General features: G+C 40.7%; 1 protein-coding gene across 1 annotated transcript in view; it reads right to left on the bottom strand.

The window, feature by feature from the left end:
- Positions 1 to 279: 279 nt before the first annotated feature.
- Positions 280 to 17,014, bottom strand: part of LOC136857458 (uncharacterized) — a 374,657-nt gene continuing 357,922 nt past the window's right edge. Inside the window, exon 24 of the mRNA XM_067136132.2 lies at positions 280 to 444. Coding sequence (XP_066992233.2) covers positions 347 to 444 — 98 coding nt within the window. The 3' untranslated portion in view covers positions 280 to 346. The remainder of the gene's footprint in view (positions 445 to 17,014) is intronic.

Here is a 17,014-nt window from a genome sequence, read left to right as displayed (position 1 = left end):
ATTCTCAATGAAGGATACATGGAAGAACTGTTGAATGAAAGACACATACATAAATATCCCTTTGAACTGTGGAATATTTTAGCATATTAATAAATTATTTACAAAATGTAAGTATGTATAATTAGGTTGAAATAGAAATATGACACTATTCTACACAGCACCAAATAATACTGGTTCTTCCTAACCATTCAATGATCATTTATAGTCTTTATCCATTACCACAACTGTCTATACAAAGTCTGTTTACCAACTGGATAAAATGACTATGAGTTACCTAGAGTTAAAATGGACCTGGCAGTTTACAGGAAAGAAAGAAAAAAAAAAAAATCCTCACAAGGCTGATGATTCAGTGCAGGAAATACTTTTTCTTCAGTATTTCCATGTGCTCATCAGCTGGAGGTTGTTGAGAAGTGCTGCTGCATGTTGGTTGTTCAGGAAGGGAATCTGGAAAAAAAGAAAAGAAAAAGAATCAAAATTTAACTACCAAAACAGTGTAATAGAAGATCTTTAGGTAGTGTAATATGAATAAATGCATTTTTTTCAAAAGAATACTATGAATGGCATTATTTACATATTACCTCACATTATAAGTATTAATCAAAAGGAACAAACAAGTGCAAATCAGGTCATACATACACAGTACTGCCATAAGTTCTGTCAGTAAAATCTAAACATGCTGTAGTATGGTAATTGTGAATGAAGAATCATGGCAATGCTGTATGTCATCGTCCACAAGGTCACCTTCACGACTCCACCAGTAACAGACTTGCAATCTACTAACAATAGGCAGCAGTGAAAGATGGAGTGGGAAGTGTATGAGAATCTTATCGCTGTATTGGCGTTATTTCATTGTGGAAAATGAGCTAAGGACATTTTTTTCTATGCTGAAACCTCTTGGTATCAATGAAAAATTTACGTTTCGGATAATAACGTGGTTTAAACAAACGGGTGCAACTATTGATCGTGCAACAATTCGATGCAATCCTTTGCATAAACGAACAATTTTGTCATGTGAAATGTATATATCTCCATGAACTATGTCACATATTTTGAAGGATGATTTATGTGTTGGCGAATATAAAAGATATACAGATATACAGTCCTCCAAGCAAGCAAGAGAGCAATTTCCATGTGTGCAGCACAGACATCACCCTGCTTCTCTCACGGTATGGTGGGTGGTTTACTGGCTGGGAACATCAGAGGTGCATTTTTGCGAAGGTGGACTAAAGATTTCTCCACCTGTCTACCATACAATGTTGGAAAAGGTGATATCACCTATTAATTCAAAGCTGTTTGAAGGGAAATCATGGATTTTTCAGCAGGATAGCAGTCCTGCACACAAAGCAAAAATGACACAGCAGCGGTTGGCAACCAATGTACCATGGTTCATCACTGCTGCTGACAGGCCTAGTAGAAGTCCAGACCTCAATCCATTGAATTATTCTCTGTGGCAGAAGCTTGAGGCGATAGAATGTCAAAAAGGGCAGCGCAATATTGAGATGTTAAAAAAATCAATCACATCAGCTGTCAAAAAAATTCCACTGGACATGATTCGTGCAGCTACTGATGAGTGGCCTCAACGTCTTTGCCGCTGTGTTGCCACACATAGTGACCATTTCAAATAAGAGTATGTTCATTCTGCAGCATTTTTTGTGCTTTTTCCAGAATATATGTATATTAGTGGGTTTGTGGTTTTATTTAGTAGTTATATGCATTGAAAGTACTGACAGAACTTGTAGCAGTACTGTGTAGAAAGACAGGAACATCAAAAGAAACACATAAGATAAACGCAATGATAGGTCAGTGTGACAGAGGAAGAAATAGGAAGTAAACAAAAGGATAAGGATGATCTCCACATTTTCACACACTGGTATCTTTAAATAGATTAGTTCTCTTCTCGTCAGTCCCAATTCTCCTACATCCATCTCTTCTCAGTCCCAATGAGCTCATTTCTGTTTCTCGGCTTCATCAGGAGGGTGGGCTCCAACACTCATTGAGGGGTGATCTTGGCAGATCTTCAGTCTTCATATGGGAAGTGTAAGATAAGAAGAAAACCAGATAAACACACAAAAAAAGGAAAAGATGAGTACAGTTGTAAAAGTCTATTAACACAAAAGGAGGAAAGGAACCCAACAGATCACAGAAAGATAGGGACATTGAAAGAATCTTGTTCTCAATGTGATTTTATTTTGATGTAAATAAATATCACACAAGATATATTCATTTCCATACATGAAACCAATTTATTGTCACTATGTCTATTCCTTAACAACACACATTTGTACACAATTATACACAACAATACACTATTAAGGGAAACACACTGAAGCAATTTATTATTGACTAGCTGATGTACCCGTGCTTCGCTACGGAATTCTAAATTTTATACAGAATTCTAGGATAGGTAGTGTAAACGTTGTGAGTAAGATTGTATTAACACTTTGAAGACGATGTCACCCCATGTGGGGTGACGGACCCTCATACAAAATATACTATGTCACCCCTCATGGGGTGACACGGTAGTGTGTCCAGGCCTTTCAACTTTAGGCTGTCTCACGAAACTAGCGCTACCATTCGCTGTTGTATTGCATTGCTTGTTCACGTAAGGTGTTCATAGAGTGCAGCGCAGTGCCCATTCCTTTCTCAGCCCACTGGGCATTGCGCAACAAACAGTGGAATTTCTCTGACATTTGTCCCCCCATATGGGGTGACATACGCAACCATCAGAATTCAATTATTAATGGCAAGGAAAATAATGTGGATTGGAGTCTATTATTGCTTTATTCTTACATACTGGTTGAGATTTAGCACTCAGATGAAATTGTAAACCGGGGCTATGTGTGAATAAAAAAAAATGTTTCTGCAAACCTGGGAATGTTCCCCAGTAATTGTCACTGGCTGATGATTTGGTTGAATCATTGCCCGATGCAGCACCGGAATCTTTGCTAGTGTCCTAAATACACAAACTATTGTTGAATTCTGACTCGGAAAAGGTGGCATCACATTGCAAATCCTAAATGTCAACATCTCTTGATTCAACACTCGAGCCCTTTTCAGGTTGTTCTTCTATCTCTCTGTCGGTAATCATGGCTTACTCAACACAGAAACACATAACATGAAGAATTAATTTCTTGTCACAAAACTGTAAATTACAAGGAACTCGTTGAAAGGCGCGTAAATCAACAGCTCACAACACAGAGCATAGTGTTCCACAACAACAAAGGTAAAAAGGCCGTCACCCCTGTAGGGGTGACATGCGCTTTCTCTGTTGCATAGTCAACCTAATAACCATATGTCACCCCAATGGGGGGACACCAAAATAGTAACTTTGAACATAAAATATGTCTTTGATTATCATCTACGAATGAAATTACGAACATCCGTAGCCCACAACAACCTGAAAAATGTATACGGCATTTCAGCAGTTTACTGCGGAAAAAGCAAATGTACACGTCGACGCTAAAGTGTTAAGTTGCATAGCTCTTAACGTTGCCCTAGAAACACGACGGGGAAGTCACCAACGTCTTTTCTCATATGAAGACTGGGTTAGGGAATTTTCATTGTAATGGTAGGCCAGCTTGCCTACCGTCAGTCACGATCAGGTTGGGGAGTTTTCATTATAATGGCAGACACTCACTCTTTGCCTGCCTTTATAGATACTCAGAAAGACTCTTTTAGCGGTATTCCCAACTGAAATGAACATAGGACATTACAATGACATCAGTAGGAATGGTGCGATTAAAAGCAATGCTTTCATATGAAATACTCGATCAAATGAGAAACCACACATTTTGTCACTTTTAACGAACAGTACTATGCTGCCGAACTAACAGTCCAAAGCTACAGAGCTGGAATGACCAAGACGCAGACATCCGTGATCCGTGAACAACATCCTTTTTTCGGCGGGGGGTTTGAATAGTGGATAGTCCCAGGGCAAAAACTATGCCCGTTTACTTATCTGTTTCCTGGGAGTACCCGATGAGTCGGAAAATCTCAATTCACTACACTGGCGGGGGAATGAACTATCTGACGTGGAGGCAAGTTTTCCTCCAAGCCAGAGAAGAAACCACATCTTCGCTGCTAATTTGGAATAAAATTAATGTAGATTTAATAAAAGTGAAGAGGAAGAAGCATTTCTTAAGGAACGGCTCTTTTCAGGGTTGAATTTTGAGTTATTTAGTGAATTGTGGTACTATAATTTGGAATAGGCCTAAATTGTAATTCTAGACCAGTTCATACTACTACTACTACTAACTGAGCCTCTGACTTAAGTACGCACACTGCTCATTCAAAACAGCGCGTCAGAGTAGGTATCGAATAGCTCTGGCATACTATGATGAACCAGTGTGTTACGTACCAGCAGTGTCAGAAAATGCATGAACCAAAGGAATGGCATGCTAAAGAAGAAAGTTATCTAACTCCTCAGCTATTCCCCGCCAATATTCAGTTAGGCTGTTATACTCGGTACGCAGCAGTAATTCCATCTATCGGAGTTGAATGTCAGCATAAGAGACAAAGGACATTACAACAAACAACGGTCAGTGTAATGTTATTGTTGATCAATGTTACGTGCTTTCAATATTGTAGGCCTTCACGTTATTAATTGTCTTCAGGTTCTGAAATACCACTCTTATCATAGTCGGTACGGTAAAACTGAATAAAACATAAATGATCGGAAATTGTTTTCTCAATAACTTTTGTTATGTAGTACTTTTCCATAGGACCAAGAACATAGATATTTAAAAATTAAATTTTAGGTGTCTTCCCCTAAACTACCATTTCACCCAGGGTGAATAACATTGTTTATAGCTTAAACTGTAGTTTCTTATTCCCCGACTCTATATACCGATTTTTATTGAATTCTGTTTACCCATTTTGTCGGGGCTCGGCGTTGATATGGACTTAGCAACAAAAATCCAAATTCATGAATATCTGTGTTATCATAGCCAGTACGGTAAAAATGCATAAGACGTAAATGATCAGAAATTTAATTCTATAAATCTTTATCGATATGACCACTAATAATATAAATATTTGAGAATTGAATTCTAGGCCTTCCCCTAAACTACCATTTCACTCAGCGTGAATAAAATGATTTATAGCCTAGATTGTAGCGGCTCACCTCCCGACTTCACATACAGATTTTTATTAAATTCTCTTCAGCCGTTTTCTCATGATGCGTGTACATACATACAGACAGGCAGACAGACAGAAATTACGGAAAAGTAAAAACTGCATTTTCTTGTTACTGTGGACATGATCGATACAGAAATACCATTCTTTTCAAATTCTGAGCAATGTACAGACAAAACTCTTATTTTATATATATAGATTCTGTCAGTACAGATATCGACAAGTTCTCACACTGAATATTCACTTCACAATCACACAGTCAATTCTGAAAAGTACAGATATCAACAGTCCACGCACTGATTATTCACTCTGCCATCACAAGGCAAGACTGACTACCCTCTCACTCAAGTCGATTCTGACAAATACAGATATCAACTCACTCTACATTCTCTTACTGCACTATCCCGCTGACTGACTGACTTCACCACGGAGTCCAACACTGACTCCGAGTCTAGCACCAACAATGACTGACTCAACTCACCACGGAGTCCAACACCGACTGACTGTCTGCCTGTCAGCTAGATATACCCATACTGTTCGACAAACAGTCTAGAAATACTGACTTCTGGAAATGTTCTTGCTTGCAACACTCTGAATGGAACACAATCGATCGACTGGTTTCACGATTGAATACATCAAACTCGATTTTTATAAACTCATATGGACAAGTTGATAACATTCCTAATGTCTCTACATGTATCTGGATAGTAAATCATTGCAGTAAGTTTGCAGAAACCTCCATATGTATCAGAATGATCGTGGATTATACCCAATATACAAATATTACAGAGTTTTCTACAGTTTTCGACTACACAGATATTGAGGTTGTACAAATGTACAATACATATTTACAGAATATGGCCATACTTAATATTTAATAAAAGATCATTTAAATATATTAACAAAAATAATTGAAGGTTTTACAAGAGTTAGGTTATGAGTAGGTTGGCATACATATGACAGGAAACACACTTAATAGATGGCATTGTGTGAAGATAAGAAATTGTCCTCATTCCTTTGTTTTCAGTCTATTTCTTCCTCCCACATACCTACATGTCATGTTTATCCTACTATGCGTTGCTTTATATGTTCGTCTCTTTCTATATTATTTCTTTTACATAGATTGCCATGCCTTTCAGTGCTTAGCCTATAAATATCTGTGAATGAACAAAGTGCCTTTACAATCCTCTGTTACCAGCTGGCACTATGGTCTCTTTTTTCTATACCTCTTACCTTGGAATTTTTACATATCAAATCTAGCAACTGTCTCATGGTCTGCTTACCATTAACCTATTCAATTTTTTTTGCTATGGATTTTACAGCACACTGACACAGACAGGTGTTATGGAAACAATGGGAGAGGACTGGGCTAAAACTATGAAAGAAGTGACTGCGACCTTACTTAGGATGAAAATGGGAAACCACAGAAAACCATCTTCAGGGGTGCCAATAATGGGGTTCGAACCGACCATCTCCTGAATGCAAGCTCACAGCTTACATGACCTAAACTGCATCGCCAACTCACTTTAAGTCTATTAGTCATCCCTCTGTGGGTTGGGGTGGCAGAATACGCCCAGGTATCTCTGAATGCTGTAAGAAATCAATGTCTAAAGGCAATGCCTTGTTGATTCAACCATTGTCTTCTGTTTTCAGCTTATCGTTCCATCTCACAGGAGGAACTATATCCAACGTTTTAATACTTGAAGGAATTGCTTCCTAGGTCGACCTCATCCATTCTTTCCTAAGATCTTTCTTTCTAGTAGATTGGTTAGAAAGGTATTATGACGCACTGTATGACCAATGACTTTAGCTGTTCTTCTATGTACTGTTATCGTCAGCCGTTTCTTCTCCTGTATTTCTTACAGGATACTTTCGTTGGTTCCTTTTTCAGTCCAACTGACTTTTGGCATTTGTCTCCAGGCCCACATCTCAAACGCTTCAAGCCATTTCCTATCCTGTTCTTGGATTGTCCAACATTCACATCCATATAAGAGTACGCGCCACACAAATGACATCACAAAGCTTTTCTTAATCTCAATATCTAGATGTATATTGGTCAGAAGATTTCTTTTGTTGCTGAATGCTTGTTTGGCAAGCGCTATTCTTCTTCTTATCTCTTTGCTGCAATGGTTATCATTTGTCATTAGACTTCCGAGGTAAGGGAAACTGGTGACTTGTTCCACTACTTTGTTAGCAAGCCTGATGTTGGTGTGATTTTGCTCAGGATGTTTACTTACAACTAATATTTTTGTCTTCACGTTAATATTTAAGTATAAATCTACTAAATTTGATGACAGTATATTCAGCATCTTGGATAATTCCTTTTCTGAGTCTGTTGTAAGAGGCAAATAAAAAAAAAATAATCCAGGGGCTCTCAACTTGGGAGCTTGAGTTGGCGACCACAGGGCCCCTAGCTGAGTCTAGCATTGGTTCCACTTACTTGTGCCAAGCTTGTCACTTTCCTCTTTCCTATCTGACCTACACTGGACAATTCTTGTTCCTCCCCTGGTCAACTCTTGATATCTTCTGACCTCCATGGTATTAGGTTTGTCAGGCCTAGGGAGACTTTAATTTTCATGCCCTTCATACCCTTTCCCTTCCTTTTACTGCTACCTTCATTCTTTGAAGAATAACCGAAATAAGGCACTATTATTTTTAGGAAACCAACAGATCGAACAAGTCGAGTAGTTTCGCTACCTGGGAAGTATATGGTCACCACTTGAGGGTGGAACTATAGAGGATATAGGAAATAGAATAAATAAGGCTAAAGGAGCATTTGCAATGCTGATACCAATCTGGAAACCAAGGGAACTTAACACATATATACCAAATTATGCATCTTCAATACAAATGTCAAGTCAGTACTGCTCAATGGGTGTGAAACTTGGAAGACTAACAAACAACTGATTAGCAGACTCCTTACATTTGTGAACAGAAGTTTGAGGAATATCTGAGGATATGGTGACCACAATTAATCTCCAATGAAGAGCTGTGGAAAAGAAACCATCAAACACCCACTGACATTGCGATGGGTCGTAGGAAATGGAAGTGAACTGGGCATACATTATGGCGAGATAAAGACAACATAGCGAGACAAGCCCTGGAGTGTAACCCACAAAGTAGCAGGAGAAGAGGCAGACCAAGGAACACATGGAGGAGGAATGTAATAGTGGAAGGGATGGAGAAAGGAGGGAGGAGCTGGATCGAGATAAAGATGATGGAATAGAACAGAGTCCGGTGGCAAATTTCATTGATGCCCTATGCTCCACTTAGAATATACAGGAAATAAGTAAATAAAAAAAGTAGTCAAGTCATTCTTTGAACTCAGAACTCTTCCATTTTTCCTCTAGTTAGTATTAACAAAGGATGGTTGTTCACTTGTACTTCCTCTTGAAACAGTAACCACCACCATTGTCAGCCTTGCCCATCACATGGTGCCTCTATCTTAACCCACTCACACACACACCTACGATATATACCCAGTCTTCATTTCTAACTTGGCCTTACCTCATTATGAATATTTTTTTGTAGTGTCAAATCAAGTGTTGCTACTTCACAGACACTACAAAAAGCCATCTTCACCACAAAATTGTCCTTACTTTGCATGAGCAGCAAGGCTAGCCGATGTTAAGCCAAAGTCTTCTCTACTTGGTGAAGTTCAGATCTGTATGCTCAGTGACCATGGTTAATCAGCCAAATAGGGCTGGACTTTCCAGCCCTCCTTTCAATGCTCATGGGTTATCGGCTGGGAAGTCCTCCCCCAACAGGGTGGGGGGAAAGACTTCCTCAAATAGGGCTGGAAAGTCCAGCCCTCCTTCCAATGCGCAGACCATGAAGAAGGAGAAAGTGAAGCCACAAAGCTCTCTTAAGAAATTGGAGAAGAAGCCTTCTCCAACTCAATCGGGGGTCACAGGATCCCTGAAGAAATCCAGCAAGCCATTGCCGGTTCTCCTTCAAAAAAGACAGAAACGGTGGCCAAGAGCGAGAAGCCCCGACACCCTCTTGTTCGAACACTTTCTGGAGAACTTACTTCTTCCAGGAAGAAGGCTCACTGTTCCCGATCAATGAGATCAACGTCCGCGGAGTGCCCAGTCACCGCATCTCCTTCTGAGAAGAAAATGGAGACTGAACCACTCATTGTCATGGATGGTGATGATGACAAGAAAGATACCGACAAAGACGGCGGAATCTGGCAAGTAATGGACCGAAGGAAGGGCAAGAAATTGCTCTAAATTTGAAGCATTACCTATCCTCACCATGGCACTATTGCAGTGGAACTGCAGTAGTTATCACTGTCGCTTAGCTGAGTTACGTCAGTTGATATCCGTCTATGCGGCCTCCACAGTATGCCTACAGGAATCTCGTTTGAGACCTGGACATGACACGGCTATAAGAGGATATCGTCTTTATTCTAAAGACAGAGTAGCTGTGGATGGCAGGGCAACTGGGGGCATTTGTACCCTAGTTCGCTCCGAAATCTTCAGCGAAGACGTACCACTCCATACTCAGCTATATGCAGTTGCAGTTCGCACTCCGTTGCCAGTAATGACAACGGTGTGCAACATGTACATTCCACTGGACTACAATCTTGAAATGCATGCACTACAAGATTTGATTGCTCAGTTGCCTCCTCCTTTCCTCACGCTGGGAGACGTGAATGTCCGTAACACACTATGGGGTTCTCTGTCTTCCTGTGCTAGGGGGAGGATGATCGAGCGACTGATCAATCTGTTTGATCTTTGCATGCTTAATACAGGGGAACCGACACACTTCAGCAGCGCACATGGCACATTCTCACACCTTGATGTCACTTTGTGCAGCCGTGCGCTATTTCCCCTGCTACGGTGGGAAGTACACGACGGCCTCTGTGATAGTGACCACTTCCTGATAATTCTATCTCTCTTGAATCAAAGACAGTCCGAAGTACCCAAGCGCTGGTTACTTCGGCAGGAAAATTGGCCAGAATTTTCGAAACGCGCAGTGGTGGCCGATGATATGCTGGAGCCTGTTGACAACTACTTTTCTTCCATTACTACTGGAATTTTGACTGCTGCAGAGGAAACAATTCCATCCTCATCTGGTATTTGTCGCCAGAAACAAGTTCCATGGTGGACGGACGAAATTGCAGCAGCCATATGTGATCGCTGATGGACTTTTAAGCACTATCGTTGGAATCCTAAGATGACCAATCATATCACATTTAAGCGTATGCGTGTGAAGGCCCGTTTTTTGATTCAAGAAAGTAAGAAAGCTACGTGGGAAAAGTATGTGCCTTTTATGATGGCACATTCTCCATCATCACAAGTGTGGACAAAACTCCGCTGTACTGTCAGAGTACAGAATGTGCCCTCAGTCCCCGGTATCTCCATTAATGGAGATATTTTTAAGATTCCTTCAGTCACTGCAGACCACATCACGTCACATTTTGCAGATACATCCAGCTCTGGGAGATACGACCCTGCATTTCTAACAATTAAGCGCAAAGCAGAGGCACACCATCTCTCTTTCGCCTCTAGTGCTTCACATCCCTACAATGTGCCTGTCACGGAGTGGGAGTTGCGGAGTGTACTCGTGCTATGGAGAGACATTTAACAATAAAAGATAATGGCTCCTGGACCGGACAAAATCCATAATCAAATGCTTAAGCATTTGAGTGACAGATGTCTCAAGGATATCCTCACCCTATTCAACAGAATATGGAGTGAGGGAGTGTTTCCATCTCAATGGCATGAGGGAATTGTGACACTAATTCCCAAGCCAGGTAAAGATCCAAAACTCCTGGATAGTTATAGGCCAATATGCCTTACAAATGACCTTTGTAAGCTATATGAAAGGATGGTTAACCGGCATCTTGTGTGGGCCATGGAAAAGAAAGACCTCTTGTCTAACTACCAGTGTGGGTTTCGCTCTCTTCGCTCTGCCACTGATCCTCTGGTCAGACTGGAGACCGCCATTCAGGAGGCTTTTCTCCGGAAGGAACACCTAGTCACCATGTTTTTTTGACCTGGAGAAAGCTTACGATACTACCTGGTAAACTACACCAGTGGGGATTTTGGGGAAATTTGCCAACGTTTACTGAGAACTTAATGTCCCTCCGGCTCTTTCGAGTCCAAGTAGGGAATGCATTTTCTCAATATTATGTACAGGAAAATGGAGTAACTCAGGGATCTGTACTGAGTGTCACGCTGCTCGCAATCGCCATCAATGGCATAGTTGCCGCTGCTGGGCCAGCAGTCATTCCATCGCTGTATGTAGACGATTTAGCTCTACATTACAGCTCCAGAAGGGTGGCATTTGCTGAGAGACAACTACAGCAAGCTATTAACCGATTTGACAGATGGGGCCTGCAACATGGTTTTTGATTTTCAGCGGCGAAAACCTCAGTTCGCTTGTGTATCCTGAACCAGAGCTCCACTTGCAAAACAGTGTCTTATCAGTGGTAGACACCTGCAGATTCCTGGGTCTCCATTTTGATAAGAGACTAATGTGGTAGCCCCACATCCATCACCTCAAGGTTGCCTGTATGAAGAGACTTAACATGCTTAAGTTTCTCAGTGGCACTTCATGGGGGGCTGATCGTGCGGTACTGCTAAAATTTTACACGACAACGGTCCTCTCCCAAATTGAGCCTTTTATACAGTATTCACCATAGTGGAGTTAGGCTGGGAACGGGAGATTTCCGTACTAGCCCCATTCCCAGCCTACTCGCTGAAGAGGGAGTTCCACCTTTACGGATAACGAGGCAGCATTTACTCCTCACGTACGCTGCCAAAATTTGTGAAATTTGTGAGGTACCAAAACCAGCAGAATGCAACACGGCCGGTTGGGTTTCGAATTGATAGCCTTCGGGACAAATATTTAAGGGGAATCAACATCAACATCATTTGATAGCCTGTGTCGTGATTTGAATATCGATATCGGGTGTTGTCTTGAACAAACTTTTAGCGAGGTACCTCCGTGGTTGGTTCCGCAACCAAATATACATCTAGATCTACTCCATGGACCCAAGGTGAACATGGATTCCTCTGTTTATCGGAGGTATTTCCAGGACTTCGTTCACCAATATCCGGCCACGAGACATATCTTCATGGATGGTTCTAAAATCGGAGATAATGTTGGTTGCTCTTTCGTCACTGATGATATGAGCACGAATATCTCGCTTCCTAATGTATGTAGCGTGTATACTGCAGAGCTTTACACCATTTTAGAAGCTCTGCAGTTTGCACTGGGTGACGAAAGAACACATTTTCTTATGTGTACCGATTCGTTAAGCTCTCTGCAGTGTATTGAAACCTGTTTCTCGCAACACCCACTGGTGCAAGAGATTCATGATCTTCTAGCCAGGTTAAGTGATGCTGGCACCAGAATCACTTTTGCGTGGCTTCCAAGCCACATTCGGATTGCGGGGAACAAACTTGTGGATGAAGCTGCAAAGGAAGCAGTACTTTTACCTCCAAGACTTGTCAATGTACCTGCTAAGGATATTTGTTCTCAGCTACGTTGAACCATCTTGGCGTCCTGGGAATCGGAGTGGCTAGCTATCCAAACTCCCAACAAACTGAGATCAATTAAGAAGACAACTACTGTGTGGCGGTCCTCTTTCCGAACTTCACGGAGAGAGACCATAGTATTGTGTAGGCTGAAGATAGGTTATTTATGATCTACACACTCTTATCTCCTAAAGAGGGAAGACCCCCCCAGTGTATTCTTGTGGTGCCGACTTCACCGTGGTCCACATCCTTACAGAGTGCGCCAATCTTTCTGGCCTAAGATGGAGCCTCAGCCTGCAGGAAACACTTGAACGCACACTAACTGATGATGCGACTACTGCTGATCTCGTCATCCGCTTTATGTGCAACAGTGTATTAATCAAGGGTATATAAATTACAAGTGTACTGTTCGTTCCCTTTTGATTCGTTAGTAATTTTTTGGCCTAATTCAATAAATTTTTTGTTTTAATTTGTACTCTGTTTCCAAATTCCTTTGTTGAATAAATAATTTTGTTTTTATTTTAAATTTCTTTTCCACTAATTTGTTCAGAGAGGATGATTACCTCGTTGTACTTCCTCTTAAGACAAAAATAACCACCAGTGAAATTTCTGCTGAGTGATACAAGAAGTCTCATAATCAGAACAGGTCTACTTCTCTATCTCAGTCAAGTGATGTGGCATCCACTTTGGCAGCAACATTCACACATTTACTTCCTGTTGGGTAGTTTGGTGCACTGATGACACAGTTGTTATCTGTACTGACACAATCGTCTTAAAAACAGAAAACAAGAATTGTGTTTGCACGTTAAATCTAGAAACTTACAGTAAAACTGTTTGGCTTTGTGGCTCTGAGTCACTAAACAAATTATTCTGTTGGCCTTGCTTATTGTTTGTTGCTGAAAATTCCCCTTGGAACAGCAAGAAATGTGGATATGCAGATCTAAACAATCTGCACACTGCTATTGCGAGGCACGAGAAATCATATTGTCATAACCACGCATGGATATCCTTAGGTACCTTTGGTAAAACTAGGATAGATTTGCAGTTGGATAAGCAGGTGCAGGAAAATGTTCTAAGGCACAACAAAGCCGTTAAGAAAAATACGTAAATTCTGAAACGGCTGACTGTGGCTTTTTGGGAAAGCAAGAGTTACCATTCCATGGGCACAATGAGGCTAGTGAATCCAATAACAGAGGAAATTACATAGAATTAATTAAATTGCTAGCCACCGAGCTCGATAGCTGCAGTTGCTTAAGTGTGGCCTTATCCAGTATTCGGGAGATAGTAGGTTCAAACCCCACTGTCGGCAGCCCTGAATATGGTTTTCCATGGTTTCCTGTATTCACGCCAGGCAAATGCTGGGGCTGTACCTCAATTAAGGCCACAGCCGCTTCCTTCCCACTCCTAGTCCTCTCTGGTCCAATCGTCGCCATAAAACCTATCTACTGTTGTCGGTGCGATAGAAAGCAACTTGTAAAATAAAAAATTGTTAGCCGAGTTTGATGAAAAATTACACAGTCACTTCACAACAGCGAGTGTATTTACAGGACTCTCTCCACTCATTCAGAACAATTTCATTCAAAGCATCTGCAGTGTAATGACTGCTGAAATAAAGATACAGGTTAGGAAAGCTAAATTTGTAGGAATTATGATCGAGGAGACTTCTGATGTTTCAAACTTTTGACAGTTATCCATTGCCTCAGATACGTTCATAATGGTGACGTTGTTGAAAGATTTGTTGGTTTCTATTATGTGAGTTCTGATAGGACAGCGAATGCATTGGTGAGACTTGCGATTTAGCGTCTGGATAATTTTGATTGTTGCGAAAAATTAGTTGCGCAGACTTTTGATGGAGCAGCTGTGCTTGCAGGTCAGCTGAATGGTGTGTAAGCTACATATAAAAAAAGTAGTTCCTGAGGCTGTATTCACCCACTGCTATGCTTACAAGCTTAATTTAGTCCTCTCTCAAGCTGTGTCATGCACAAAAGAATGTTGTATATTCTTCGCAATGATGAGTGGCTTTGCGACTTTTTTTAGCAATTCTTCTAAGAGAACTAACCTACTGGACAGTATCCTCAAGAAAAGGTTTCCTAAACTAGCTCTAACAAGGTGGAACTATTCCAGCTGATTAGTGCAGACCATCGCGGAATATAGTGCTCCTCTCCAAGAGCTGTACAAAAGTATTTTGGAAGAACCTGGGAACTGCGATAACAATACCATTAATAAGGCAAGCGGGTTTCTCATGAAGTTAATGGAATTTCAGTTCAATTTTCTTCTGAATGTTTTTAATGAAATATTTTCATTGAGTGATGTTACATATAACATCCTTGAATCTAAGCCCTAGACATTGCATATTGCACCAGAGAAGTGAATTCTTTAGAAACTAAAGTATCCATAATGCGAAACAGTGGATTTGCTAACATCTGGGACAGAACAGAAGAGAAATTTGATCCATCAAGGAAGTGAAGAAAGGCACAAACTTCATTTTTGGTTAAAGATGAGTACAGGAGGGTTTAACTGGAAATACATATTATTCTACCACAGTTAAATTATCACTTCTTTTTATTAGGAGATCTGTCCTTCATTGAAATGCTTGATTGTAAGAAGTTGTCATTTTTTCCTGTCAATTTTCCTGAAGAGCAATTCAGTAAATTGAATGAAGTTTATGGAAAATATTTTGATATAGTAAAACTTAAATCCGAATTGAGGGCAATGTTCACTTCTGAACACTTCAAAGATAAGACTGTGGCTCAAATCCAGAAATTCCTATTGACCAGTGGTCTCCACAGCAGTCTTCCCAAGATTTATAAGTTGTGCACATTGATTACAACTATTTCCGCTACATCATCATCTGTAGAATGCTCTTTCTCGGCCCTAAAGCGAATAAAATCTTTCGTCTACAATTCTCAAATTCAAAGTCTTCTCTCTGCATTAGGAATGATATCTATAGAAAAGGATCTTTATGTTGAAATGAAAACACGTCAGGACTTCTGCAGTGATGTCACCAAGGAAATTTGCAAAAAGAATCGCAGGGTCTTCACCTACATGTAATTAGGGTGAGTAGAATTGAAATTTACTTATTACATTGTGTTAATGAATGGTTACTGGTTGCATGCCTCGGTGAAGATTCCAGGACACAACACTGCTACAGTGGTTATTAATGTATCACCATGTCATGTCTTCTTGTGCATACTTTAACCTGGGACCTGGAAACTTTAATCAAATAAATATATCTAGACAATTGCTTAGCCTAAATTACAATCCACTATTCTAATGTCTTCTTGGTGTTGAGATTTTCACTTTCTGACAATGTATAATAGTGCTCACCAAGACAAGCAAAAAGCAAAGTCACCTCCGTACAGGCCATGAAGGCCCTTGGAGGAGTGGAAGGTAAAGGCTTCCACCATTGTTAACCTCGGCACGTGATGGGATAGAGTGGTTAGCTCTACGCCCGGCCGCCTTTGCCCCCAGGAATTAACCTGGTACTCATTTTTGGTATAGGCTGAGTGAACCTCAGGGCCATATGCACCTCCGGAAGTGGAAATCTTGTTTCTTAAATTTTACGACTTCCTGACGGGGATTCGAACCCACGTCCTTCCGGGCAAACCGAGCACGCCTTTACCGTCTCGGCCAGGCAGCCCCTACTCACCAAGACAGTTACAGAGAATTAACAATGGCACAGAATTTTTTGTTTCTGACACTTCTTTTGTGCTTACAAACTGTGGGTAAAAAGAAGAAATTATGTACAAGTGCATTAATTTTTTTAAAAATGCTATTTGTTTGGGGTGTCGACCCTTGTGGATCTTTTGCCTCTATTGGCACCATATTGTATGAACCTGGATGTAATTGGAATGGCGATAGTGTGGAATGTTGTGTGTGAGGAAAGGAAGATTAAGGACGTCACAAACACCCAGTCCCCAGGCCAGGGATATTAATCATTTCAATTATAAAGATCTGAACTGGCCGGGAATCGAACCCGGGGCTGCCGGGTGACAGGCGGACGCGTTTCCCCCTACACCGTGGGGCCAGACAGTGCAATACTTAGTCTTAAGAAGTATTTGACCTCAATTGCTTGAAAAAAAAAAAAAACTTCACACTTGTACATTTTATCTGCTACACAGAAAAGCATACATACATCGGTATGTTTTTGGGCTTAGAAGACAAGAGAGTGAGTACAGATTCTGTGGTTGTTCCCATTTTAGTAGCCTCTTACAACATGCAGGGGGTACAGATAATGCATCCTTTGACTCCACACACAGGAGAGATATGGAATTCCGATAAATCAAAAGAAAAATGAGTGTATCCACAAAAGAATGGTATGGCACATGAATTGTGAAAAAACTGAAGTCATTCTAGACCTCATAAATATAATACTAATCTAATTATTATTA

The sequence above is a fragment of the Anabrus simplex genome, chromosome 1, assembly GCF_040414725.1.
Source record: "Anabrus simplex isolate iqAnaSimp1 chromosome 1, ASM4041472v1, whole genome shotgun sequence".
In the NCBI taxonomy this organism is placed as follows: Eukaryota; Metazoa; Arthropoda; class Insecta; order Orthoptera; family Tettigoniidae; genus Anabrus; species Anabrus simplex.
Note: the sequence above shows the minus strand (reverse complement) of the source record. Positions and strands in the feature narration are given on the sequence as shown.